The sequence below is a fragment of the Salmo trutta genome, chromosome 21 (genome assembly GCF_901001165.1).
Source record: "Salmo trutta chromosome 21, fSalTru1.1, whole genome shotgun sequence".
Taxonomy (NCBI): domain Eukaryota; kingdom Metazoa; phylum Chordata; class Actinopteri; order Salmoniformes; family Salmonidae; genus Salmo; species Salmo trutta.
The window spans coordinates 11,121,303-11,148,802 of record NC_042977.1 but is presented as its reverse complement, the minus strand read 5'-3'; the positions used below and the strand labels follow the sequence as shown (position 1 = coordinate 11,148,802).

Genomic DNA, 27,500 nt, shown 5'->3' with positions numbered 1-27,500 from the left:
TGAGAAACCATGTCATGTTGATTGCACCAGAGACCGCTTTAATGATTTAAATAGAGTTGAGGGGTCCTCAGCAGAAATCCTTTACTCGAGGAAGACACTTGTCCATTGAGATACCCTGCTGGCGCATCAGGAAATGGAATGGTAAGATTTTGCCATTTTTTATCATTGTTAAGAGCGTCTGATGAATGACTAAAATGTCAATGTCAAATTATTAATAGTATTTGGCAATAATCATCATTGAGTGTTGTTGATGGTAGGATGCTGGTGTAGACCTAATCTTCTTCTTTTGTTTTTAGATGAAAAGCACAGATGTTGGATGCTACACTTGAAGTCCCAGAAATGACTGTTTGCCCATGACCTGACCCCTTGTACAATCCATTTGTATGATCATATGGACAGAGCAATTTGTATAGAGGTCCAGTTCAAATGCGTATCCTAAGCAGTCCAACCATTTGTTTAGCAGTTGCTGTTTTTCTATACCTGTTTGAGTGCCAACTCTGAATGAATGGCCTTTGACCCCAGCCCAGGCACCAGCAGGGAGACTGGGATGATTCCACATACTGGTTGTACTAGGCAGTCTACTTTATTCATTAAAACATGGTGTCATAATTATATTTGGAGGACAAAACTGTGATTTGATGTATACAAACACAGAAATAAGGGTTGACATAATCTATATACAGTAGATCAACGTTAAAAATGGACAGTATTCACATGTAATTCTTTACTCTTTCAAGCCTGCTTTGGCAAATGTCTGCCTGAGAGCCACAGCTACACCAGGCTGGACAAGTGTTGCAGACAGCTTGTTAGTACCCACATTAGGGTGAAGCTAGCATAGCTAGGAGAGTACCGGCTTGTATCGTCAAAACCCCTGTAAGCAGCGCAATTGATGTTGAATACACCGACGCATCAGGCTGTAAAATTAGAGTCATGGGTAACTGCGCACATGGAGTGTGGAAGTTGGCGTGGCGAAAGAAGTGGGAGGATCAACACAAGTGGGTGTATGAAAAGCGAATCAGCTAATTGGGCAGATTTGTTGCCACTGAAGACCGTTTTGCGTGACTGACTGGGTTGCACGACAAGTCGATAAACCGGTGTGAATGACTAGTGCCGACCTGAGCTCCTTCCCACTGGGCAGCTGTATCACGGTGTCGCTGGCGGTAACATGATATGACATGGCAACCAGAGCACTGGTGTTCTATGGAGGTGCCTGCCGACCTGAGGTGTTTCCCACTGGGCAGCTTTATCACAGAGTTGCCGTTGGTAACATTAGCTAACATGGCAACTAGAGCACTGGTGTTCTATGGAGGTGCCTCCCACTGGGCAGCTTTATCACGGAGTTGCCGTTGGTAACATTAGCTAACATGCACCGGTGTTGCATAGAGGTTCTTCCTACTGGGCAGCAACGGTGTCGCCGTTGGTAGCGAAAATGTATTCCCCCCCACCCATTATTTTATTTCAAGTAGGATAGCAGCCTACACAAGAAATAAGTAACATTGATAACCATCTAGCTGTGACCTTGATACAGTCTACTCAATGGGGAGGGCATGAACAGAAACGACACCGACAGTGTCCTTCGCTCCCGCTTGCCAAGGACTGTTGTTCTGCAACGGCGTGGAAAGTAGCTACCTAGTGTAGCCAATATCAGGGTGACAGTCACAGTAAGCATACGAGCATCAGTACTTTTAATTAAAATTAATAATAGTCTGTTTAACTTTGTGAAAATCTACAATTATTACTAACAGTGAAATACGACTAACTCTCGTGGTTCGCTAGTTGCGCAGCAAAAAAACAAACCACTCAATCAAAACTGTCTAACCAATAACGGAGCGCTGATGTTAGACCCACTTCTTTCGTCACGCCCACTTTGAGACACACCCCAAGTATGCATTTAACCATACTTGTCATTTCCTAAAGTAGACTCAACTGTTGACTTATTTATAGGGTGTCATGCACCCATTATTTTAGAGGGGGCATGAAGTACGTGAGAATGGAGGGGGGAGGATGAGAGGGTGTCCGGAGGGGGCTGGCCGGATCATTTTTCATTTTTCAAACACCCGAAACAGCTTTTTCCTGCAATCTAGAGTCATAATCATTGTGCCTAATTGTATGTAAAAAAATATGTCTATTTTCTGCATAGGTTATCTAAGCATACCTCTTGACCTGTTTAATTGTCATTTTAAGAACTTTTATGCCTTAGGCATTTAGTACAACTGCCACAATGGTATATAGTATCATAACCCAAGAATTAAAGCCATTTTTGTATTTTCTAAAGTCTAGTAACCTTGCTAGCAGGCATGCCAGCTGAGATAGTTAGACAAGCTACTCTAAATAAAGCAAAGCCAGATCAGACTCATTAGCTGAGATTGCATCAATTAGATGCTAGTAGCAGTCACACCTACCATATTTGGCGGTTCATTTAAGCTGGCCGGTTCTGCTCACACATCCTGCTGCCGCTTGCTGCTACTGCTAGTATGCGTTTGCTTCTTTTGCTCCCACCACCACCCCAGCCTCCACCTGTTAGGTTCTGTTTTCCTGCTGGGGGATTGGTATAGCTTACCGCACTCACTGCTTGTAGATCATTTTATCTATTGAAGCTTTGCTTGGGCAGTGAGCTACCCTGAAGGAGCAGAGCCTATATTGCCAAGACTTGCATGATTCATTCTTTAATAAATGGTTCAACATATTTCTACGCGGTGTCTCCTTTCTGAACTTGGCTTGGTAGTTAGTTATGAGGTTGCGATATTGGGAACCTAAAAAGCCCTAAAGTAAAGTACATAAAATTGCTAGGTGGCTAGTATTACAGAGAAACGACAAAACATTTTCATTTTATTTATTCATCAAGAAGGAATCAATAGGCTACATAGCTCGATCAAAAGAATTTACAAACATACTGTACCTCCTGCGAGTCCTGCTCATCACCAGCAGGTAAAATTGAATCAAGTGCTGTGTGTGTCACTCGATACTTACTCTCCGATATTGTCTGCATGCACGAGAGTATCTAGCGTCCTGCTTAGCAAACACTATATACACAAAAGTATGTGGACTCCCCTTCAAATTAGTGGATTCGGCTATTTCAGCCACACCTGTTGCTGGCATAAAATCGAGCACACAGCCATGCAATCTCCATAGACAAACATTAACAGTAGAATGGCCTTACTGAAGAGCTTAGTGACTTTCAACGTGTCAGCCTCATAGGATGCCACCTTTCCAACAAGTCAGTTGATTCATATTTCTGCCCTGCTGGAGCTGCCCCGGTCATCTGTTAGTGCTGTTATTGTGAAGTGGAAATGTCTAGGAGCAACAATGGCTCAGCCACAAGGTGGTAGGCCACACAATCTCACAGAACGGGACCGCTGAGTGCTGAGTGCGCAGCATGTAAAAATCGTCTGTCCTCGCTTGCAACACTCGCAACCGAGATCCAAACTGCCTGTGGAAGCAATGTCAGCACAAGAACTGTTCATCGGGAGCTTATTGAAATGGATTTCCATGGCCGAGCAGCCACACACAAGCCTAAGATCACTATGCGCAATGCCAAGCGTCGGCTGGAGTAGTGTAAAGCTCTCCACCATTTGACTCTGGAGCAGTGGAAACGCGTTCTCTGGAGTAATGAATCACACTTCACCATCTGGCAGTCTGACAGACAAATCTGGGTTTGGCGGATGCCAGGACAATGCTACCTGCCCCAATGCATAGTGCAACTGTAAGGTTTGGTGGAGGAGAAATAATGGTCTGGGTCTGTTTTTCATGGTTCGGGCTAGGCCCCTTCCAGTGAAGGGAAATCTTAACGCTACAGCATTCAATGACATTCGAGACGATTCTGCGCTTTCAACTTTGCAGCAACAGTTTGGGGAAGGCCCTTTCCTGTTTCAGTATAAAAATGCCTCTGTGCATAAAGTGAGGTCCATACAGAAATGGTTTGTCGAGATCGGTGTGGAAGAACTTGACTGGCCTGCACAGAGCCCTGACCTCAACCCCATCGAACACCTTTGGTATGAATTGGAACGCCGACTGTGACCCAGGCCTAATCGCAAATGAGTGCCCGACCTCACTAATGCTCTTGTGGCTGAATGGAAGCAAGTCCCCGCAGCAATGTTCCAACATCTAGTGGAAAGCCTTCCCAGAAGAGAGGCTGTTATAGCAGCAAAGGGGGGACCATGATTTTGGAATGAGATGTACGACAAGCAGGTGTCCACATACTTTTGGTAATGTCGTGTATCTTTGCTCCTCAGTGCACTTTGGAAGGAACCACTTACTAGGGGGAATGGGGGAGGGGGTAAGGGCTTAGGGTAGAAAAGTTCCAAGGACTCTGGATAGCACTGTCCTTAAACACTTGGGCTGCTGCAAATGTTTAGTAACGATATGATACAGCACACTGGCTGGCTCGTGGGTGGGTTGGTCTGGGAGGAGAGGTGTGTGTGTGTGTGTGTGTCTGTGTGTGTGTGTATGGCAACGCACTGCCTTTGGTGCGCAGCACGCTGGACGTTCTTGCTGGGACTTGTAGCATAGCGTGTCGCGGGCGGCAATGGAAGGCCCGCGGGCCTTGTGTTTGACAAATGTGGCTTAGTCTAACAGAGTTCCCCTGTTTCTGTGTTCAGTTGAACCAGTCAGGCTCCAGTGTCAGGGGGATGGTGGAGCTGCAGTCGGGCAAGAGGAAGCTGTGGGCTCTGGGGGAGCTGGCTGTAACTAAGGGCGGCTACCGTCAAGCCCTGGAGCTCAACCACAGCTACCCACAGGTAGGCACTCATTCACCGTACTAGCGGTCTCCTGGTTATGAGTTCACACACTAAAAACATTGGCCAAGTCCAAAAACAAACCTCCTATTCAGTGTTTGTAGGTGCTATATAGGTGTAAGCTTTTTTTAAAGTATGTTGGAAGACTAGGTTCCTTCAGATATCTAGTTCCTTCAGATCCGCAAACAATGTAATTACACAGTGAAATATTTGTAAATGATCTGCGAACGCTGAAATGATGCATTCTGAATAACCGTTCCTACCATGCCACCTTCACAGCTGTCATACTAGTACTTTGTAATGTACTTATTACCACGTGTCGAGGTTAGTTTTTATTTCAATTCAGTCAATTCTGGAGGTTAAACTGAAATTCAAATGTACCTCAGTGTCACTGGAACATTAGACGAAATTGGAATATCAGTTTCGTTCCTCCGTTGAAATGTTTTTGACCGTGCGATTGGTTGTGTTGTTAGCTGAAGCCCCTGCCCAGGAACATTGCAGTGAAAATGTTGTATGAGGCAAGGAACTGGAGCCACCAGCTGCGGCATTGGGCCGTGTGGGGCAGTCAGGAGTTCAACATGGCAGGCCTCTACTCTGCCCCTCCAGGACCGCAGCTGGGAGACCGCACACTCAAGGGTACTCTACACTATGGGCCAGTTTCCCAGACATGTATAACCCGATTATAATGTCTTATAATCATGTTATAATAATACTTGACTAAATACCAGCCATTTTGAGTCTGTTGGAATGTACATTATAAATAATAACATCATGCCTAATTATAAGACATCATCGAGGCTCTTATATACTTATAAGAACTTAGAAAACATTATACCTGCGCTCTTTACCTATGTGACATGTTTCCTTGTCCTCAGTTCAGATTGCGTCTCTGCGTCACGGGTGCAGTCTGGATGTGGCGTTAGAGCGTTCCCTCCATGGTAGACTGGACAGTGTTGTGCTGGGCTGGAACAGACATGGAAGACAGGAGGAGGTGAGACTGGTTACACTACTGAGCTATGAGCTGAGAGCCAACAATGTATTGGATCATTGGAATGAATTGATGCGTGAATGAATGAATGAGTATACTGTTTGATCCCCAGTAGGGTTTTTCAAGCTGCAGGAGAATCCTCCAACTGGGATTCTTGAAATAACAGGGCCTTTTAGGAAAGCTTTTGGGAATTTTGCAACCTTAAATCCCCAGAGAGGATGCCTGAAGGAGACAATCTCATCCTATGTGCCTGTATAGGATCATTGTAGTGCTTTGTTTTGTGTTATTGTGGACCTGATGGTGTCTGTGTTTGTTCAGGTTCGAGCTCTCTCCTTGTGGAGGGCTCAGGGGGAGAGTAGTGAGACAACGATGGAGCTGAGACAGCCATTCACCCCAACACTCTCCCAACTCTACCTCCACACAATCTCACACGCCTCGGCCACAGAGCAAAGAAGCAACCATCAGGTACCGGCAAGATGCACACGTGCACACACCACATGCACGCACGCATCAATATAATTGATTTCTGATGTGTGTGTGTGTGTGTCTCTCTTTCTCTCTCTCTCTGCGTGCTCAGACCCATGTCTCCTGGGACAGTGGGTCTCCTGTGAATGTTTCCCTCACCCTCAGCCAGCAGTGGCTGAACAGCTTCAGCAGGGGGCAGGCCTGTGCCCGCTTCTCTCCTGCGCAGGTACAACCATAGACATACAATGTCATGTCCTATTTAAGCCCGCGGGTACCAATTCCCACTCTAGTACCATCTATTGTTGACGGTTCCCACTGGTTAATAAAGGTTGAGCAGGGATGCATTTCCCAAAACGTTAAGATTGGTAGGCAGTGGGTGAACAACAATCGACATAAGAGGATTTGAATGCTACACCCAAGATGTGTTTCCTTTTTCTAATCTTTCACCTGGAGCTCACCTAGAGTGTGTGCGCGTGTGTGACCTACAGGAAGTGGTCCCTTCCCTGGTGGCTGTTGAGGGATGTGTCTCAGTGGCCAAGGAAGGGAACTCCTACTCCCAGAATGCTGAGCTGAAGTGGGGCGACAAGAGCCTCAGACAAAGCATGAACTACCAGGTACTGAATTCAGGTCATTCTTGTAAAAGATCAAGTGTCCTCCGTGACTTCCCTGGTTAAATAGAGGCATGCCATTTTTTTTCTTTTCAGGTGATCAGTGCCGAGAAATCGCTAATCTGGATCACATAACGAGTGGTTATTTGGGACGCAAATCATCGATGCCTCTTGTTCCATTTAAAGGGTTAATGGTGTAGTCTATAGAGTGTGTGTCGTGTGTTTCCGCAGTGGAGTGCAACAGGACTACATACCCTCCAGCTGGAGGCTGGAGCAGAGAACGTGTCTCCCGCCCCCTGTCCCTCACACACCCTGCTGGCCCAGTTCCACACCAACCTCAGAGACAGGATGGAGCACCACATACAGGTGGGCCTCTGTCCCCCGCACCTGGTGAGTATGTCATCGTCGACCTAACTTAATTATTATACTGTTATACAGAGACAGAGTAAGCACGTAGTACAACCAGTTAGCTTTTGTGTGTGTGTGTGTGTGTGTGTGTGTGTGTGTGTGTGTGTGTGTGTGTGTGTGTGTGTGTCTGTACCTATATGTCAGTCTCTTGGCTGGTCTGGGTACCACAGAGTGAACATAGGGACAGAGCTGCTGTACACCAAGACCCGTCTCTCTCTGGCGGGACAGCCACACTGCAGCCTCACCCTGGCTCTCACCAACTCCTCTACCGCACACAGCACCAACATATCACTGGTAACTGAGGTGAGCACTGACGTCATTGCAATATATGTACATTATGGGCATTGTATGTTTGTTATATTAAATATGCACGACTGTATTATGGCAAGGGCATGGGGCAAGGTCATGTGGTTCATACCGTTGGAGGTTATAGCTATCTGTGTCTGCACCGTGTAAAGTATTTACCTTTTTACATGTGTGTGTGTGTGTGTGTGTGTGTGTGTGTGTGTCTGTCCGTCTGTCCGCTTGTCTGTGCTGTAGTCTAAGGTGGGTAACTGGAGTGTGAAGGTAGGGGGCAGTGCCCTCTCCTCCCTGCTGGGTCCTGGGCTGCAGATCCAGGTCATACTCGACCGCAGGGAGCAGGTGTGGCTGAGGGGGGCGCTAGAGGGACGCTGTCTACACGCCACAGCTGGATATGGGAACGGTAATATACAGTAGGCTTGAAGATTGAGGACAAAATAAGTTGTGGCTGGAAATATTGGACTTGCCCGTTGCATAGCTTTCATCTCAATAGATCATGTCATGATCTAAGATTTTACTTGACTTCGGTGCTCATAATTGTGTCTTTGGTGTGTGTGTGTGTGTGTGTGTTTGGTGTGTGTGTGTGTGTGTGTGTGTGTGTGTGTAGGTATAGGACCAGATCAGGACCTCACAGTGGCACTGTGTCTGGAGGGCTGGCGGAAGTTAGGCCTAACCCTTGAAGTACTGAGACGAGAGGACGGGACTCTGCTTGAGTCACTCACGTCGGTCTCCGTGGGCACAGCCAATCAGAGCCTGCTGTTACGGGCCAGGGGATGTGCAGAGAGCCTATTGGCAGTGGAGGTAAAAGATTTACACCCAATAGAAAGCGACCGTTGATCTGTCTCATGAAAACACGAGACATCCTATCAGACTTCCTGAAACCAGTTTCTTGATTATCCCACTCTTTCAATGCCGTCTCCAGGCTCAGGTCCACCATTTGGGCTCTCAGATGAGAAAGAAGATCTTAGAGAGAGTGCAGACATTACAGCATCTCCTGACAGAATTCGGGCGGCAGGTTTGCTTTGGAAATTCATTTACTTCCGTGGTATATGACTTACTTGAGTACTTAAATACACAGCCCTTTACTTGAATGCCCTAGTGGTATTATTAAGTAGCTCAGGAAAAGAGCATCTGTCAAAATCAAATGTTAATACTCCGTAGATTAATCCACAAATGTTTCTAAACAGCTTTCTAACGATTATGCCCTGTCACCCTCCTGCTACTAGTCTAAGGACATTGAATTGCTTCAGGAGCTGAGCGGCGCAGCCTTACGTTTTACCCAGCGAACAGAGGCCCTGCTGGGGCAGAGAGAGGGAGGAGCGTGGGGCTCCTGGAGGACCAGCCGACTACGCCACGCTCTGACTCACAGTCTGCCACGCCTCCTCCTCCTACTACAGCACGCCTCTCAGCTTGGACAGCATGAGCTCAGGAGTGAGTGAACTTTGACCTATTGTTAGGAGTCTAACCCTGTCATGAACGAATCTTTACCTAACCACTAGGGTTTATGCTATCAGTCTGGTAATGTCACTCACTTGTTTATGAAGTTTATGGAGGTTCAGTGTCTCTGTATGAGTGAGTGAGTGAGTGAGTGAGTGAGTGAGTGAGTGAGTGAGTGAGTGAGTGAGTGAGTGAGTGAGTGAGTGTTTGTGTCTGTGTCTGTGTGTGTGCCTATGCGTGTACAGTACATACCTACACCTTCTAACTTTGCCACCTCCATTATGCCCATTCCCAGGACCACTGGCCACTATAGCTGGGGCGTACCATGATGTGACAGGCCAGAAGGTAGACTCTGTATGGAGGGAGGCTGTGTCCGTGTGGACTGACAGACTGGTGGAGCTCCTACCCCCCCTACAGGAGAACCCTCATCTTAGACCAGTAGCCCAGTTCACCCTCACTACCCTCAGCACTGTCCTGGATGTGGTGAGTTTATGGTGGAGAGAGACACAATACTAGATAAGGGGAATACTCGATTGCTATGGCAGCCATTTTGTAGAAAACTGTGTGGTTGTAGGAGTAACGAAGGAGTTTATTTCTGGCAATTTACGCTTGCATATTTGTACCAGGTGAGCCATCAGACAGGTCACTGGGCAGAGTTGAGGTTGGCAGTAGCCTTGGTGGGGGTCAGAAGACGATTGGCCTCTGTGTACAAACTCTCTGCAAGGTATGAACTCTACCCGAGCTACTGTTTCTGTTTGTTAACCATATTATTTTTGTATTAAATTAAAGAATACCCTTAAACATTTCCTGGACTGGTTTATCATGTACTTGAGCTACAAGGAACATGACTGTTGCATGTTTCTGTTGAGACAGGCAGAAGACACATTTCGGTTCTTACAAAAACAGACAAGAAAGTATCTCTTTCATTCTATTCTACTCCCCCAGTGACTGCTCTGTGTCCGTAACTATACCCCTGCCCCTGGCGCGGGGCCCTTGGTCCAGGATGGAGAAGGTTGGGGTGGTGGAGGTCCTTCTGGAAGAGTGGCTCCTCAGGCCCTTGCAGGCCCTCACCTCCCTCAGGCCCACCGCCGAGCTCTACCGCCTGAAACGGAAGATCACGGACAGCCCCTTCTGCCGTGAGCTACGCCGCCATTTTGAATAGGGATTGGAGCCGTGGGCTCTTGCTCAATGTATGTTCCCTTGCGTTCTGTCGCCTCATCTTCTTGCCAACCTTGGACCTTCTCCTCCAATAGCGTTGAGAAGGAGGTGAGGAGACAGGACGCGAGGGATTGAGGAAAGATTCGTTGAGAATTTGTGTATTTATTGGGCCATTGTTTTAATACCTCTAAAATGCATCTTTGGTCTCATCAATCTTTGGTGATATTGGCTGATCCCTCTCTCCGTCCCTCCCTCCTTCCACCAGATGAAGCTCTGTTGGTGGCCAACCAGTTTGTGGTGTCGTTCGACGGCCACCTATATGAGCTGCCAGGCCCGTGTCCAGTCATCCTAGCCCACGATGTCACTCAGGATGAATCCTTCACTGTGCTGCTAGGTTCAGACTCCAGCTCACAGCGCACTCTGTTGGTGCGGATGAATAACAGCACTGTTGCCATCCACCACAATGGAGAGGTACAGGACTTCATAATAAACTGTTCTCTATACATTATTTCAAATAATTACATTTTCGAAAGGATGATTTGATAAAACATGTATTATTTTTCTACTATTGCAGGTGAAATTCAATTGTCATGTCACACAGACATCCTACAGTGATAATGGACTGGTCATCAGGAAAGAGGGGAATGTTGTCGAGGTGTCCAATCGGAATGGAGCGCGGGTGTCATGTGACCTATCGCTCGCCCTGTGCAGCCTGACTCTGGATGGCTGGCTACATGGTATGAACGTGATTCAAAAGAAGACATTTGCGCACCATTAACCTTTTGATAACAATAATTACTGTTTTGGTTTACTGAGTACAGACTTCCACCTAAAGCTTTTGTTTTCAAAGAATCCCATGTCATATTTATTCCGGTGTATGGTACTAGTATTTAGTTCAAGCAGAAGTAATTAGTGACTCCTTCACTGTCTCTATGTCATTCATTGTCTTTGATTGTCTATGCAGGTGTGTCCACTGGTGTCCTAGGGACCAATGACAATGAAGCAGGAAATGACTTCCCTCTTCCTGATGGCTCCCAGGCCGACAACATGGCTGACTTTATGCACAGCTGGCAGGTAGGACAAGACACTTGACACATTATGGCTTTACAGTTATAGCAGCTTACATAAATAATAAAATGTATGAATGTGCTTTTCATTCTCATGTGTTTGTGCTGACAGATCAGTCCTGAGTGTGGCAGTGTACCACAGATAGCAGAGCCTTGTTCTAAGTCGACTGCCGACTCACTGAGCTGTGACTTTCTCTTTTCTGCCCGTGACTCTCCACTGGGCTCCTGCTTCCGAGTGGTAAGGACAGCTTTACACAAACACACTTTAATCAGGCTCTTGTTCATGAAACAATTGTAATGGTGTATAATGTGTAGCATAACTAGGGCTGACCCCGTTTAGTCCACTGGTCGATTGTTTGGTCGATAGGCTGTTGGTCGACCGAGATTTCTTTAGTCAAGCAGTAGCAAAATCTTTTTTTGATGGCATGGAAGGCTCTTCTTGCCTTGTCTCTCAGCTTGTTCACAGCTTTGTGGACGTTACCTGTGGCGCTGATGTTTAGGCCGAGGTATGTATCGTTTTTTGAGTGCTCTGGGGCAACAGTGTCTAGATGGAATTTGTATTTGTTCGCCTGGCAATTGGACATTTTTTGGAACACCATTATTTTTGTCTTACTGAGATTTACTGTCAGGGCCCAGGTTTGGCAGAATCTGTGCAGAAGATCTAGGTGCTGCTGTAGGCCCTCCTTGGTTGATGACAGAAACATATCATCAGCAACCAGTATACATTTGTCTTCAGATTCTAGTAGGGTGAGGCCGGGTGCTGCAGACTGTTCTAGTGCCCTCGCCAATTCGTTGATATATATGATGAAAAGGGTGGGGCTTAAGCTGCATCCCTGTCTCACCCCACGGCCCTGTGGAAAGAAATTTGTTTTTCTGCCAATTTTAACTGCACATTTGTTTGTTTACATGGATTGTTTGTTTACATGTTTGTTTACATGAGAAGACCTCCCGAGTGGCGCAGTGGTATAAGTCACTGCTAGTGCTAGCTGTGCCACTAGAGATTCTGGTTCGAGTCCAGGCTCTGTCACAGTCGGCCGCGACCGGGAGACCCATGGGGCGGTGCACAATTGGCCCAGCGTCATCCGGGTTAGGGGAGGGTTTGGCTGGCCGGGATGTCCTTGTCCCATCACGCTCTAGCGACTCCTGTTGCAGGCCAGGCGCATGCACGCTGACACGATCGCTATGTGTACGGTGTTGCCTCTGACACATTGGTGCGGCTGGCTTCCGGGTTAAGCGGGCATTGTGTCAAGATGCAGTGCGGCTTGGCTGGGTCGTGTGGACTCCCGAGTCCATGTGGGAGTTGCAGCGACGGGACAAGACTAACTACCAATTGGATACCATGAAATTGGGGTGTAAAGGGGTAAAAAAAAATATATATAAAACAAAGCATGAGAAGACTTTGCCTTTGTTTTGGTTTGGTTGTTTGTCAATTAGGGTGTGCAGGTGAGTACATTGTCTCTAGTATGGTAATTTGGTAAAAAACCAATTTGACAATTGCTCAGGACATTGTTTTCAATGAGAAAATGTACGAGTCTGCTGTTAACCTCTCTAGGGTATGTGGGACGAAATCGTCCCACCTACTCAACAGCCAGTGGAATTCCGTGGCGCGATATTCAAATACCTTAGAAATGCTATTACTTCAATTTCTCAAACATATGACTATTTTACACCATTTTAAAGACAAGACTCTCGTTAATCTAACCACACTGTCCAATTTCAAAAAGGCTTTACAACGAAAGCAAAACATTAGATTATGTCAGCAGAGTACCCAGCCAGAAATAATCAGACACCCATTTTTCAAGCTAGCATATAATGTCACAAAAACCCAGAAGACAGCTAAATGCAGCACTAACCTTTTATGATCTTCATCAGATGACACACCTAGGACATTATGTTATACAATACATGCATGTCTGTTCAATCAAGTTCATATTTATATCAAAAACCAGCTTTTTACATTAGCATGTGACGTTCAGAACTAGCATTCCCACCGAACACTTCCGGTGAATTTACTAAATTACTCACGATAAACGTTCACAAAACGCATAACAATTATTTTAAGAATTATAGATACATTACTCCTCTATGCACTCGCTATGTCCGATTTTAAAATAGCTTTTCGGATGAAGCACATTTTGCAATATTCTAAGTACATAGCCCGGCATCACAGGGCTAGCTATTTAGACACCCAACCAGTTTAGCCTTCACCAAAATCACATTTCCTATAAGAAAAATGTTATTACCTTTCCTGTTCTTCGTCAGAATGCACTCCCAGGACTGCTACTTCAATAACAAATGTTGGTTTGGTCCCAAATAATCCATCGTTATATTCCATCAACGACGTTTTGTTCGTGCGTTCTAGACACTATCAGAATACTAAATCACGGTCATGGGCATGGCGCAGAAAGTGACAAAAAAATTCTAAATATTCCATTACCGTACTTCGAAGCATGTCAACCGCTGTTTAAAACCAATTTTTATGCAATTTATCTTGTAGAAAAGCGATAATATTCCGACCGGGAATCTGCCTGTCTGTAAACTGGGGGAAAAACCGAAAGCCGGGGGCGGGGCAGGTCGCGAGCGTAAGGCTTACTCCACTGATTGACCACTTAGCTTTTGCTCTCCTTTGTTTCAGCCAGGGCTTTGAATTACGTCATTCCTGTTTTTCCCGGGCTCTGAGAGCCCATTGGAGACGTGGGTATTGTCACGTAACAGTAGAGATCCTTAGTTTTTGGAAGAGATGTCAAAGAAAGCAAATAAATGGTCAGACAGGGTACTTCCTGAACAGAACCGTCTCAGGTTTTTGCCTGCCATAGGAGTTCTGTTATACTCTCAGACACCATTCAAACAGTTTTAGAAACTTTGGAGTGTTTTCTCTCCAAAGCTAATAATTATATGCATATTCTAGTTTCTGGGCAGGACTAATAATCAGATTAAATCGGGTACGTTTTTTATCCAGCCGTGAAAATAGTGCCCCCAAGCCATAAGAGGTTATAGGGCCAAAAAGATTTGGAAAGTGGTTTACCCATACATCCTCATTTTGGATAGATAAACCTTCGTGTTATTTTTTTTTTGTGTTTTCCAATTTTCCCAGAAGTGGTTAGTCTACGGATTCTTCAATTACATTGAGCTGATTTCTGATGTGCTGTTCCTTCTTTTTCCGTAGTGTATTTCTGTATTGTTTTACTGATTCACCATAGTGAAGGCGTAGACTCAGGTTTTCTGGGTCTCTGTTTTTGGTTGGATAGGTTTCTCAATTTCTTTAAGTTTTTGCATTCTTCATCAAACCATTTGTCATTATTGTTAATTTTCTTTGGTGTTCTGTTTGACATTTTTAGATTTGATAGGGAAGCTGAGAAGTCAAATGCACTGTTTAGATGTTCTACTGCCAAGTTTACACCTTCACTATTACAGTGGAATGTTTTGTCCAGGAAGTTGTCTGAATTTGTTGGTAGGTTTCCACACTACATTCCTTCTGTCTGTAGCATTTCTTAATATTATTCAGTTCCTTTGGCTTTGATGCCTCATGATTGAGCAAGGGAAAGGGGGATACCTAGTCAGTTGTCCAACTGAATGTATTCAACTGAAATGTGTCTGAATCAGAGAGGTGCAGGGGGCTGACTTAACCCTCCTGCTGTGTTCTGGTTGAATTGGACCGATTTCCAAGTTTTCTCTCTAGAAAATGTAGTTCATTTAATCTGATTGTCATAAGGTTCCATGACTTTGTCCACACAGGGCATCTGAACACACAGAATACATTTTGATAATTTTCATAACATTTTGGGTGTTTTATTTAACTTTTGTACACCTATGGTGTTTCCAGTCAAAAATGACCGGTCATTAGAAATGAATGGGTGAGACTACAATTAGTGTATAAAATGTAGTTCAGGCACGCGCCTCACTCCCCTTCTTGGCTTCCATAGCAAATAGAAGTTCAAAACGTCTAATGTTCACAAGAACTTAAGTTGATAAAAAGATCTAACACTACGTTAGGTGATGATATCTCTTATTATGGATTTATAATCAGCTATAATTGGGCTGTCATTTTGGACTGGGAACACAGAATTAACTAACATGAAACGAACACAACAGAAGGGTTAATCGACATCCATGTCTTCGGCGCCCGGGGAACAGTTGGTTAACTGCCTTGCTCAGGGGCAGAATGACAGATTTTTACCTTGTCAGCTAAGGGATTCGATCCAGCAACCTTCCGGTTACTGAGTATTGCTCTGTTTAAGTAGACAGTGATTTTGCTGTGATCTGATAGGGGTTTCAGTGGGCTGACTATGAACACTCTGAGAGACTCTGGGTTGAGGTCAGTGATAAAGTAGTCTACAGTACTACTGCCAAGATATGAGCTATAGGGGTATCTACCATAGGAGTCCCCTTGAAGCCTACCATTGACTATTTACATATCCAGCATGCGACAGAGCTGCAGGAGTTGTGACCCGTTTTTGTTATGTTGTTGTAGTTGTGCCTAGGGGGGCACATGGGGGAGGGAATGCTGTCACCTCCAGGCAGGTGTTTGTCCCCCTGTGTGCTGAGGGTGTCAGTTTCTTGTCCGGTTCTGGCATTTAGGTCACTACAGACTAGTACATGTCCCTGGGCCTGGAAATGATTGATTTCCCCCTCCAGGATGGAGAAGCTGTCTTCATTAAAGTATGGGGATTCTAGTGGGGGGATATAGGTAGCACCAATGAGGACATTTTTCTCTGTTAAGATAATTTCCTTTTGAATTTCTAGCCAAATGTAAAATGTTCCTGTTTTGATTGTGTCACGTCCTGGTAGAGTAGGTCAGGGCGTGACTGGGGGAGTTAGTCTAGTTTATGTGGGGTTCTAGGTTTGTTTTTCTATGTTGGTGATTGTGTATGACTCCCAATTAGAGGCAGCTGGTAATTGTTGTCTCTAATTGGGGATCATACTTAAGTAGCTTGTTTTCCACTTGTGGGTTATGGGATATTGTTTATGTGTACTTGCATTGTCGTCACGGTTCGTTTATTCTTTATTGTTTTGTATTTTCACTTTCTAATAAATTATGTGGAACGCTACTCACGCTGCGCCTTGGTCCGATCATTCCAACAAACGTGACAGATTGATTTAATAGAGTGAGTTAGGTCTGCTCTATACCAAATTAGCATACTGGGAGTCCCTTCCCTGTTCTACATCTGGTAGTTTGGTGGATGGGACTACCAGCTCTCTGTAACCTATAGGGCAACCAGTGGGTCCGTCTCCTCCATATTTCTTGTAGGATGAAGTCCAGGTTCCTGCTCTTTAGGCCAAAGGCAGATGACCTCAGGCCTTGGATATTCCAGGATGAGATAGTGAAGGCTTTGTGTTCCATAAAGTGTCCAATGTTGTTGGTCGTGTGGTTTGGCCTCAGGCCAGAAAGTGTGAGAAGAGCCTGCTGAGCATCTGGTACATGCCATTGGCTTGGGCTAGTGGGGGTTGGGCCTGTATGCCTGCTCACGGCCTGGGCGTATGTGTGACTTCCATGTTGAGGCCCTCTTTGTGGGAGTGGGGGGGAAATTGGGTGGGCAGGAAGGGCATAGGTCTGATCTGAGGGGGCCTAAATTTGGGGTGTGGATGTGGCTGGTGGTGCTGTGGTCTTGAGGTGGGTCTTCTCGGCGTGGGTCCTCTAGGTGTAGGTTTGGGGGGAGTGTCTTGCTGTTCTGGGCGGGGTGTCTATTGATCTGTTGCTCCTGTGTGAAGTGTTGGGGGTGGTTTGAGGGCGATTTAATTTAGGGTCCGGGCGAAGGTGCGCACTGCTGCCTTGTATAGGTGGACCTGGTCATAAAGACTGTTCAAGTCCAGGATGGAGTGGTGGGCCAGGTATTTGGTTTTGAGGCACAGTTTACCCGCTGTATGGAAGTCTTTTCGTGGTAGCAAGGTGTAGATAACCACTTGTGCATCGGGGAAAGTAGAAGAAGCTTTTTTTAATCACTCCCTTTAGTGCTGTGGCCACCCTTTCCTGCTGTGCTCTCAGGTCGTTTGTGCCCGTGTGTATTATTATGTGGCTGGGTGACCCTAGTTGGTCCTCCGCCAGAAGGTCTAGGGCGCACTGGGTGTTTGGACACCAGAGTTTAGACACTGTTTATTTTCTTGTATATATTTCCCGTTTGAGTCCATAAGTAGTACAATCTGTGGCTTGTGTATGTCCTCAGTGGGTGTTGGGGGTGTTGTCAGGAGTGGGGATTGGATCCCCTGGGCTTGGGGTTCTTCATTTCTGTCCTGCTGTGATGTTGACCCTATGGTCTGGGGTGGACTGTTCTGCTGTGATGTAGACACTATGGTCTGGGGTGGACTGTTCTGCTGTGGTGTCGACACTATGGTCAGGGTCTGGGGTGGACTGTCCTGCTGTGGTGTCGACACTATGGTCAGGGTCTGGGGTGGACTGTCCTGCTGTGGTGTCGACACTATGGTCAGGGTCTGGGGTGGACTGTCCTGCTGTGGTGTCGACACTATGGTCAGGGTCTGGGGTGGACTGTCCTGCTGTGGTGTCGACGCTATGGTCAGGGTCTGGTGTGGACTGTTCTGCTCTGGTGTCGACACTATGGTCAGGGTCTGGTGTGGACTGTTCTGCTGTGATAACACTATGGTCAGGGTCTGGGGTGGACTGTTCTGCTGTGATGTTAACACTATGGTCAGGGTCTGGTGCTCTGTTCTTCATCTAGTGCTCTGTTCTTCTCCTCCTCCTGCTCTTTCTCCTGTTGATTTACATTTTACATTTTAGTCATTTAGCAGACGCTCTTATCCAGAGCGACTTACAGTAGTGAATGCATACATTTCATAAAAAAATGTTTTTCTTCTCCGTACTGGTCCCCCGTGGGAATCGAACCCACAACCCTGGCGTTGCAAACACCATGCTCTACCAACTGAGCCACACGGGACCACGGGATGTTGTCTCACCACAGTCCAGAGTGCAGATATGTCTCTCTCCGGGTCTGGTTGAGGGGGTGTTGTTGAGCTGGAGGATTTCTTTGTGCTGAATGAAGTGTGTTCACCTCCTGTTCCAGCTCCACCTGCCTTACCTCCAGCTGGGTGAATTTATCCTTCATTTCAATGAGGGAGTAGTACTCTGTGCTGGGAGGTTGACATTCTGCTTGGGGTTGCTCATCTGTGGGGTTGTTTAATGAAGAGGTCTGGTCTGACATGCTCGGGGTATCTTTCTCAAGAGATCCTGTTGAGCTATCTTTTTGTTAATGTGAAAGTCCAGCTGAAAATGTTTGGGGTTTCCCTGTACCATTACTGTTCCAGATTTGTACACGTTCACATTTTTTTGACTCAGAGTCCTCGTTGTCTAGTATCCTGAGTTTCCACCCATCGGAAACACCCGCCCTCTTAACAGGGTAGTGTGTTAATATAGCACTGTGCCATACCAGGGGGTGGTCTGTGTGGAAGATGAATTTGCTTATGTTCCCATTTTTCTAACAGTCAGCAAAAAGTGTCTCTTGATTTTCCATAAGGAGCTTCATTTTGTACTCTTTTCGTGCCTTATCATTTTTTTTTTTTTACAATTTGAGGGTACTGTATTTTAATTACCTCTGAACAGCAGGAGGCGGCTTTAAAGGCCTCTGCATTTGGTTGGGGTAGACTGTGTGACTCTTCTGCCATTGTTGGGCTCAAGGGCTTTGACATCTCAATTCACGTCAGTGCTAATTGAAGTTGTATCTCTTTGTCCTAGCAAGCTTGGCAGCCTTAACTTAGCATTCAGTCCTTATAAAGTAAAATATATCATTGTAATCTATTTTTCTTGTCTTTTTAAAATAAAAAATAGCTTCAGACTGAACATTACTCACTCAGTTCCAGGTTGGATGGTGTTTCTGTTTGTTTGCCAGAGCATTTGCTGTATAGCTTGGGAATAATAATCCTTCGTAGTAGGAAAGTTTCCAAGTAATTCCGTCCAAATCAGGCTGTAGGTTTGAAGTTTTGATTTGGAGTGAAGGTTATGTTGTGGAGGGTAACATCCTGTATATGTCCCTGCCAAAGAATCCGAGTTGATCTTTAAAAGAAAAACCATGCTGAAAAATGCGGGAGCTTATCTGCTCATGACCTCTCGCTCTCCTCTCTTGCTCTCTCTCAGGTGGACCCAGGCCAGTTCTTATCGGTGTGTGAGAGAAGCCATTGTGGCTCTGTCTCGGGCCGCTCCGGAGCACCCTGTAAGCTAGCTGCTGCTTTTGTATACCTCTGCCAGAGAAACTACGTCCCGTTAGAGCTCCCTGTCCAATGCAGTAAGTATGATGTATAGCTAACTCCATAGTTGCAGTGACGAGGGATTGGAATAACCTGGCAACCACGGTCTTATGACAATACATAATAATTATATTGCGAAATGCTATTCTTAGGTTGTATTTCTTTTCTCTTTTTTTCAGTTCGAGTATGAGGCACTTCCATAATGTTCCAAGTTACGATTAAGTTTAGGAATCATTGCACGTGCGATAGAACACCAGAATGTGTGTGAGGCTCCACACCTCCGCTTAGGCAACAAAATAATAACAACGGCGGTGGGGCAGACAGTGACGCTACTGCGGCATCCATCTTTAACAGTACTGCAATTATGTTTGTTGCTTTTTGTAGGGTGTCCAGAGTGGGTGAAAATGCACTTTGGTGATGAAATTTCACTTCTTTGTCATAAAATGCATTTTACCAAGACAAATATGATTATTCATGTTCTGAATCGTTCAGTGGATTCTTTCTCTAACATATCATTATATCCCAAAAGTCAGATTTTGTAACCTAATGCATCTGACATTGTGATGCACGTTTCTCTTAACAACTTTTGAGGATTTAACATTTTGTGGGCGTCGTCTTAAAAGTTGTTTACACAGGTCACAACAAAAAAATAAATTGCATGACACGAGCTAAAGTAAATATTAAAAGGCTTTGAAAGTAAAAAGCTTGGCATACGCTCAGTGCTTTATTGACATTTCACCGAGATACACTTGTTTTTGTGAGAAATCTTAAAAAAAGAACAAAAATAGATATCCATCTTAGTTATTTGAGTGACTTACAGGAGCAGTTAAAGTTTAGTGCCTTGCTCAAGCGCACATTTTTCACAGTCGACTCTGGGATTCTAACCAGCGCTCTTTGGGTTACTGTCCCAGCACTCTTAACCGCTAGGTTACCTGCCACCTCTATACTGGTTTATGTCCTGCGGATTTCAGAAGAAATATGACAAGTTTAACGGGAAAGTGAGCCTTTCAGGTAGCCAGTAGCCTTAATTCTTGCACAGAATCCAGCCTAGCTAACGCAAAGCAATTTTCCAGATTTTTGACCACTTTTTCTCTGGCCACCGTTGATTTCGCTAGTTCTGGCCATCCTACAAGAGTAAAAACGGCAATAACTTTGAATGGATTAGGATAGAGACATGGGGTTTGGACCATTGGTACACAATAAACATTATTTTACCCATTGGTCGAAAGATGTCTTTGATTGGACACCCCACTTGAACATCCTTTATGCAATTGTGTTCGTTTTTTTTTACCATGTTATTTTGTCTTGTAAAACTGCTGATGTTTTTGTGTACCTTCTATAATTATGTACAGTCATTTTTGTTTAGATAGTAACATTTCTGAAACCTTCGTCAATGTGGGAATAAAGTGGACAATCCTAAGGAGTATTAAACATTGTTCCTTAAAGGGCCAATCATCAGTTGAAACAATAAAGTGTTCTACCTGTCTATTTTTCTGTAAAAAGCTGAGGGATGGGCTGGAGAAATATAACCACTCTCAAATTCATAGACAGACCTATATGGATGAAAGGACAACGTTTACAAAACATTGGAGTAAAACAAGCTTATATTTTGGGTTCTGATGGTGAACGACAATTGAACTAAGCTCATGAGACATTTAAGTTATATTCTTCAACAATCAATGGGTTTATCATTAATTTATAACGACAACAAATAGCACCGCAGATTGCCCCTTTAACCTTAATCTGTTGGATATTAAATGTTTTATGGTGAATGTATCTCTAAACCAAAATGTTGTATAGTCATCTGTGAATTATTAAAAGTTGGTTGCGGACACAGGTCAATTGCACTTAAATGTGACAGGTTTTCATCATCTAAATTTGCACTTCAATCAAGGTTTGTACCAAATAGTAGATGTCCAAAGATATAAACCATAAAAGTATTAAGTTACTACAAAAAGTGTGTTACTAATACTACAGGAAGTGTGTTGCTACTTCAGAAATTGTGTTACTACCATGGCTCAAATGGATGGGGTTTGTGGAGGGTATGCAATTCCCCTTAAAAGGGCAAAAAACATACCCCTTGTTAGTAGTTTAAGATTTTGAAGAGGAAAAATTGGCTCCTGATAATATAAAGCATGTTAATGATGCTTAACTCTACAATTCGTTAGGCTAGAGAAAGACGACAAAGACGTGATTCTTATGCACATGGGGATGTCTTTGGTTCGTCTCTATGACATTCTGAGGCTGAGATCCGACCTTCTAAAGACGACGAGTAAAACAAAAAAGCATAGGAAGCAATCAATTGAGCTAATTAGGCCGCAATGCACACAATGAGTTACATAAAATATTACAATGTACATTTCTGTCTCAGTTAACAGCTCAGCCTGTAGGTCTACACTTAGCCTACTTGTAAAGCTTTGTGAATGACCTAGGTTCTAGAGCCATGTTGAAAAAGAATGCACAGTTTGGAACGGCTGAAAATTTACTTTGGGAAGATTCTGGAAGAATGGTAAAGAGAGATGGAAAAAAAGCCAAGTCTAATTTCGAGCTTTGCTTCACATTTGATCAAGCTGTTTGGGTCATACGTCATGGATATGCTGTTGTACGTTTTGTCCTAAATCTCATTCATGTGATTACCTCAGTGGTTGAGAAATCGAACAATATAGTCAACATGCAACTTTCACACAGAAAAACAAAACACTTTTGTTTTATTTCAGAAGCTGGGAATGGCTGTAATATGTCCCAGGTTTTCACCCCACAGGTTAGAAATTCTGGGTTTTGGACTGCTGAGAAGTAAGTGTGCTTTAAAAACTAAACTGGAACCAGTTCCTACATCTGTTACAATTAACCTATTTACAGCGAAAGCACTGTTAAAAAAAAGCACTCTTTTAGTCTCTTTAGAGTCACATTACACAATGCTAGGAAATCGGCTTCCTCTACTGTTTTGATGAGTGGTCTTCCTAAAGGACTCACACCCTCAGATCTTGCAACATGTTTTACAGTGCGTTTGGGTTTCGCCAGAGCCTCAAAGGTGTCTTTACATTCAAACATCACATTTTCCATCATTTATTTCCTGTAAAGTGGTAGTGCCTTCTCCAACCAAAATGATTTACACGTTTTCATGGGCATCCCCGGAGTGCTTTTAATCAGATCAACCAAGTTACTGTTGTATGCTTCAAAAACAAAATATTAATGGGCCCACAATAAGCCTCAGTTCCTCACATTCTGGGCCAGATGAAGGCAGAGAAGGATATTGAATGACACGTTCTCTATGTACCAAGTCATTTTGTGGTACTTACTATTAACCCACAACGACGTCATAGTTCTTGCCACCCAAGAAAAACTGAGTGTATGTAATCGGGCACTCTTGCTTGAACCATATCAAAGGATGTCAAAAGTGACAAAACAGACAGCCCCTTAACACCCATTACAGGAGTTCTTTGTCTGACTTTCAGTTCTGGGTTCAAAACCTGACTCGTAGGAATACACACGAGAGTGCCATTGACCTTTCTCTACAGCTGTTCCCTTCAGAACACAGAAACAGCACACATATCCTCCAGTATATTGTATTAAGATAATTAATATAGGTCGGCAACGGAATCACAAACTGCAACCAAGGGAAAAATGTGTAGAATAGCATTCATAAAGCAGAGAGCAGAATATTTTTTTGTGGGAAGTTTAACAAGCCGATCCTCTGTTCGGACCACCACCCAGGACAATGGATCTAATTCCAGTAGTTGACCCAAAACTATGGCATCGCAGAAGGGGCAGACGAAGCGGCCACCTGGTCAGGCTCTGTAGACGTGCACATCGCACACCGCTCCCGAGTATACTACTAGCCAATGTCCAGTCTCTTGACAACAAGGTAGACGAAATTCGAGCAAGGGTTGCCTTCCAGTGAGACATCAGAGATTGTAACATTCTCTGTTTCACCGGAAACATGGTTCTCTTGGGATATGTTGTCGGGAATCAGTTCAGCCACCGGGCTTCTCCATACATCACACCGACAGAGATAAACACCTCTCTTGGAAAAGGAAGGGCGGGGGTGTATGCTTCATGATTAACGACTCATGGTGTAATCATAACAACATACAGGAAGTCAAGTCCTTCTGCTCACCCGACCTAGAATTGCTTACAATCAAATGCCGGCCATTTTACCTACCAAAACAATTCTCGTCAGTTATAGTCACAGCTGTGTACATTCCCCATCAAGCAGACACCAAGACGGCCATCAAGGAACTTCACTGGACTTTATGCCAACTGGAAACCATATATCCTGAGTCTGCATTTATTGTAGCTGGGGATTTTAACAAAGCAAATTTGAGAACAAGGTTACCTAAATTCTACCAGCATATTGATTGCACTACACGCATGGGCTATAAACCTCTACCACTGCTACTCTAACTTTTGCGATGCATACAAAGCCCTCCCCTGCCCTCCCTTCGGCAAGTCCGACCATGACACGATCTTGCTCCTACCGTCTTATAGGCAGAAACTCAAACAGGATGTACCAGTGACGAGAACCATTCAACGCTGGTCCGACCAATCGGAAGCCATGCTTCAAGATTGTTTTGATCACGCGGACTGGAATATGTTTCCAGTCAGCCTCAGAGAACAACATTGACCTATACGCTGACTCGGTGAGTGCGTTTATAAAGAAGTGCATTGGAGATGTTGTACCCACTGTGACTAAAACCTACCCTAACCAGAAACCATGGATGGATGGTGGCATTCGCGCAAAACTGAAAGCGCGATCCACCGCATTAAACCATGGAAAGAGGTCTGGGAATATGACTGAATGTGAACAGTGTAGTTATTCCCTCTGCAAGGCAATCAAACAAGCGAAATGCCAGTACAGGGAAGGTGGAGTCGCAATTCAACGGCTCAGACACGAGACGTATGTGGCAGGGTCTACAGGAAATCACGGACTGCCCGCTTTGAGGATAACTACCAAGAACTGCACCCCCCCCCCTCTCCTTCTCCGTGGCTGACGTGAGTAAAACATTTAAACGTGTTAATCCTTGCAAGGCTGCTGTCCCAGACGGCATCCCTAGCTGTGTATTCAGAGCATGTGCAGACCAGCTGGCTGGTGTGTTTACGGACATATTCAATCAGTCCCCTATCCCAGTCTGTTGTCCCCACATGCTTCAAGATGGCTACCATTGTTCCTGTACCCAAGAAGGCAAAGATAACTGATCTAAATGACTATCGCCCCATAGCACTCACTTCTGTCATCATGAAGTGCTTTGAGAGACCGGTCAAGGATCATATCACCTCCACCTTACCGGCCACCCTTGACCCATTTCAGTTTGCATACCGTCCCAACAGGTCCACAGACGACGCAATCCCCATCACACTGCACACTGCCCTATCCCATCTGGACAATAGGAATACCTATGTAAGAATGCTGTTCGTTGACTACAGCTCAGCACTCAACACCATAGTACCCTCCAAACTCATCATCAAGCTAGAGGCCCTGGGTCTCAACCCTGACCTGTGCAATTGGGTCCTGGACTTTCTGACGGGCGGTGCCCAGGTGGTGAAGGTAGGAAACAACATCTCTACTTCGCTGACCCTCAACACTGGGGCCCCACAAGGGTGCGTGCCCCAGCCCCCACCTGTACTCCCTGTTCACCCATGACTGAGTGGCCATGCACGCCTCCAACTCAATTATCAAGTTTGCAGACGACACAACAGTAGTGGGCTTGATTACCAACAACGACAAGACAGCCTACAGGGAGGAGGTGTGGGCCCTCAGAGTGTGGTGTCAGGAAAACAACATCTCACTCAATATCAGCAAAACAAAGGAGATGATCGTGGACTTCAGGAAACAGCAGAGGCAGCACCCCTCTATCCACATCGAAGGGACAGCAGTGGAGAAGGTGGAAAGTTTACTTATTCCAGTTACTAATAAGCATGCACCCATTAAGAAAATGACTGTAAAAGCTGTTAAATCCCTGTGGATTGACGAGGAACTGAAAAATTGCATGGTTGAGAGGGATGAGGAAAAAGGAATGGCAAATGATAATAATTAGGTCCATAATAAAGCACTGCTCTCCGTTCTTAACAACACCATCAACAAGGCAGGTCCTACAGGCCCTAGTTTTGTCGCAGCTGGACTACTGTTCAGTCGTGTGGTCACAAAGAGGGACCTCTGAAAATTACAATTAGCTCAGAACAGAGCAGCACAGCTGGCCCTTAAATGTACACGGAGAGGTAACATTAATAATATGCATGTAAATCTCTCATTGCTCAAAGTGAAGGAGAGATAAACTTCATCACTAATTGCTTTTGTAAGAAGTGTTGACATGCTGAATGTAACAAGGTGTCTGTTTAAACTACTAGCACACAGCTCAGACAGCCATGCATACCCCACAAGACATGCTACCAGAGGTCTCTTCCTAATCCCCAAGTCAAGAACAGAATATGGGAGGCACACAGTACTACATGGAGCCATGACTACATAGAACTCTATTCCACATCAGGTAACTGACGCAAGCAGTAGATTCAGATTTTTAGAAAACTGATAAAAATACAAAAAAAGACACACACACACACACACACACACACACACACACACACACACACACACACACACACACACACACACACAGGATCAGACACATGCTAGCACACGCACTCTACACACATGTACATTGTAATATTGTTGTATGGTGGTATTATACATTTTGTATTGTAGATATGTAGTGGTGTATTCATGTTACATGATGTAATGTTTTACCTTTTGTTTTATGTGTTATGTAAGTGGCTTAATGTGCTTGGACCCCAGGAAGAGTAGCTGCTGCCTTGGCAGGAACTAATGGGGATCCCTAATAAATACAAATACAAATGGTGAAAGTTGACGGGAGATTGTGAGTGGGTGGTTACAAATTCTCTTTGTAGAAAGAGCTAGTTGGATAGAGAGTAATTTTATACTGATTTATTAAATTATGCCCACATGTATATGAAAATGAGTTGTTATTATTCTATCAATATAAAAACAAAACATGTAAAAGGGCCATATCTGCAGTGGTGTAAAATACTTAGATAAAAATACTTAAAATTATTATTATTTTTTTTAAATGCCTTCCTCACCATCTTAAATAAGCATGCCCCATTCAAAAAATGTAGAACCAGGAACACATATAGCCCTTGGTTTTCCCCAGACCTCACTGCCCTTAACGAATACAAAAACATCCTATGGCGTTCTGAATTGGCATCAAACAGCCCCCGTGATATGCAACTTTTCAGGGAAGTTAGAAACCAATATACACAGGCAGTTAGAAAAGCTAAGGCTAGCTTTTTCAAGCAGAAATTTGCTTCCTGCAACACAAATTCAAAACGTTCTGGGACATTGTAAAGTCCATGGAGAATAAGAACACCTCCTGCCCACTGCACTGAGGATAGGAAACTCTGTCACCACCGATAAACCCACTATAATTGAAAATTTCAATAAGGATTTTTCTACGGCTGGCCATGCTTTCCACCTGGCTACCCCTACTGCAGTCAACAGCACTGCACCCCCCACAGCTACTCGCCCAAGCCTTCCCCATTTCTCCTTCTCCCAAATCCATTCAGCTGATGTTCTGAAAGAGCTGCAAAATCTGGACCCCTACAAATCAGCCGGGCTAGACAATCTGGACTCTTTCTTTCTAAAATTATCTGCCGAAATTATTGCAACCCCTATTACTAGCCTGTTCAACCTGTCTTTCGTGTCGTCTGAGATTCCCATTCATTGGAAAGCAGCTGCTGTCATCCCCCTCTTCAAAGGAGGGGACATTCTTGACCCAAATTGCTATAGACCTATATCCATCCTACCCTGCCTTTCTAAGGTCTTCAAAAGCCAAGTCAACAAACAGATTACCGACCATTTCGAATCCCACCGCACCTTCTCTGCTATGCAATCTGGTTTCAGAGCTGGTCATGGGTGCACCTCAGCCACGCTCAAGGTCCTAAACGATATCATAACCGCCATCGATAAGAAACAATACTGTGCTGCCGTTTTCATTGACCTGGCCAAAGCTTTCGACTCTGTCAATCACCACATCCTCATCAGCAGACTCAGTAGCCTTGGTTTCTCTAATGATTGCATCGCCTGGTTCACCAACCTCTTCTCTGATAGAGTTCAGTGTGTCAAACCGGAGGG

General features: G+C 44.7%; 1 protein-coding gene across 3 annotated transcripts in view; it reads left to right on the top strand.

Moving 5' to 3' along the window:
* LOC115156670 (uncharacterized) overlaps positions 1 to 20,840 on the top strand; it is a 62,676-nt gene extending 41,836 nt beyond the window's left edge. For all 3 annotated transcript variants that reach the window (XM_029704207.1, XM_029704209.1, XM_029704206.1), the window contains 21 exons: positions 4,599 to 4,736; positions 5,207 to 5,369; positions 5,609 to 5,724; positions 6,040 to 6,186; positions 6,299 to 6,412; positions 6,675 to 6,800; positions 7,026 to 7,184; positions 7,347 to 7,505; positions 7,743 to 7,905; positions 8,110 to 8,303; positions 8,425 to 8,517; positions 8,729 to 8,933; positions 9,235 to 9,422; positions 9,566 to 9,663; positions 9,885 to 10,075; positions 10,363 to 10,568; positions 10,672 to 10,834; positions 11,062 to 11,171; positions 11,277 to 11,402; positions 19,245 to 19,392; positions 19,534 to 20,840. In XM_029704207.1, coding sequence (XP_029560067.1) covers positions 4,599 to 4,736; positions 5,207 to 5,369; positions 5,609 to 5,724; positions 6,040 to 6,186; positions 6,299 to 6,412; positions 6,675 to 6,800; positions 7,026 to 7,184; positions 7,347 to 7,505; positions 7,743 to 7,905; positions 8,110 to 8,303; positions 8,425 to 8,517; positions 8,729 to 8,933; positions 9,235 to 9,422; positions 9,566 to 9,663; positions 9,885 to 10,075; positions 10,363 to 10,568; positions 10,672 to 10,834; positions 11,062 to 11,171; positions 11,277 to 11,402; positions 19,245 to 19,392; positions 19,534 to 19,544 — 3,018 coding nt within the window. In that variant the 3' untranslated portion in view covers positions 19,545 to 20,840. The remainder of the gene's footprint in view (positions 1 to 4,598; positions 4,737 to 5,206; positions 5,370 to 5,608; positions 5,725 to 6,039; positions 6,187 to 6,298; positions 6,413 to 6,674; positions 6,801 to 7,025; positions 7,185 to 7,346; positions 7,506 to 7,742; positions 7,906 to 8,109; positions 8,304 to 8,424; positions 8,518 to 8,728; positions 8,934 to 9,234; positions 9,423 to 9,565; positions 9,664 to 9,884; positions 10,076 to 10,362; positions 10,569 to 10,671; positions 10,835 to 11,061; positions 11,172 to 11,276; positions 11,403 to 19,244; positions 19,393 to 19,533) is intronic.
* Positions 20,841 to 27,500: the final 6,660 nt, after the last annotated feature.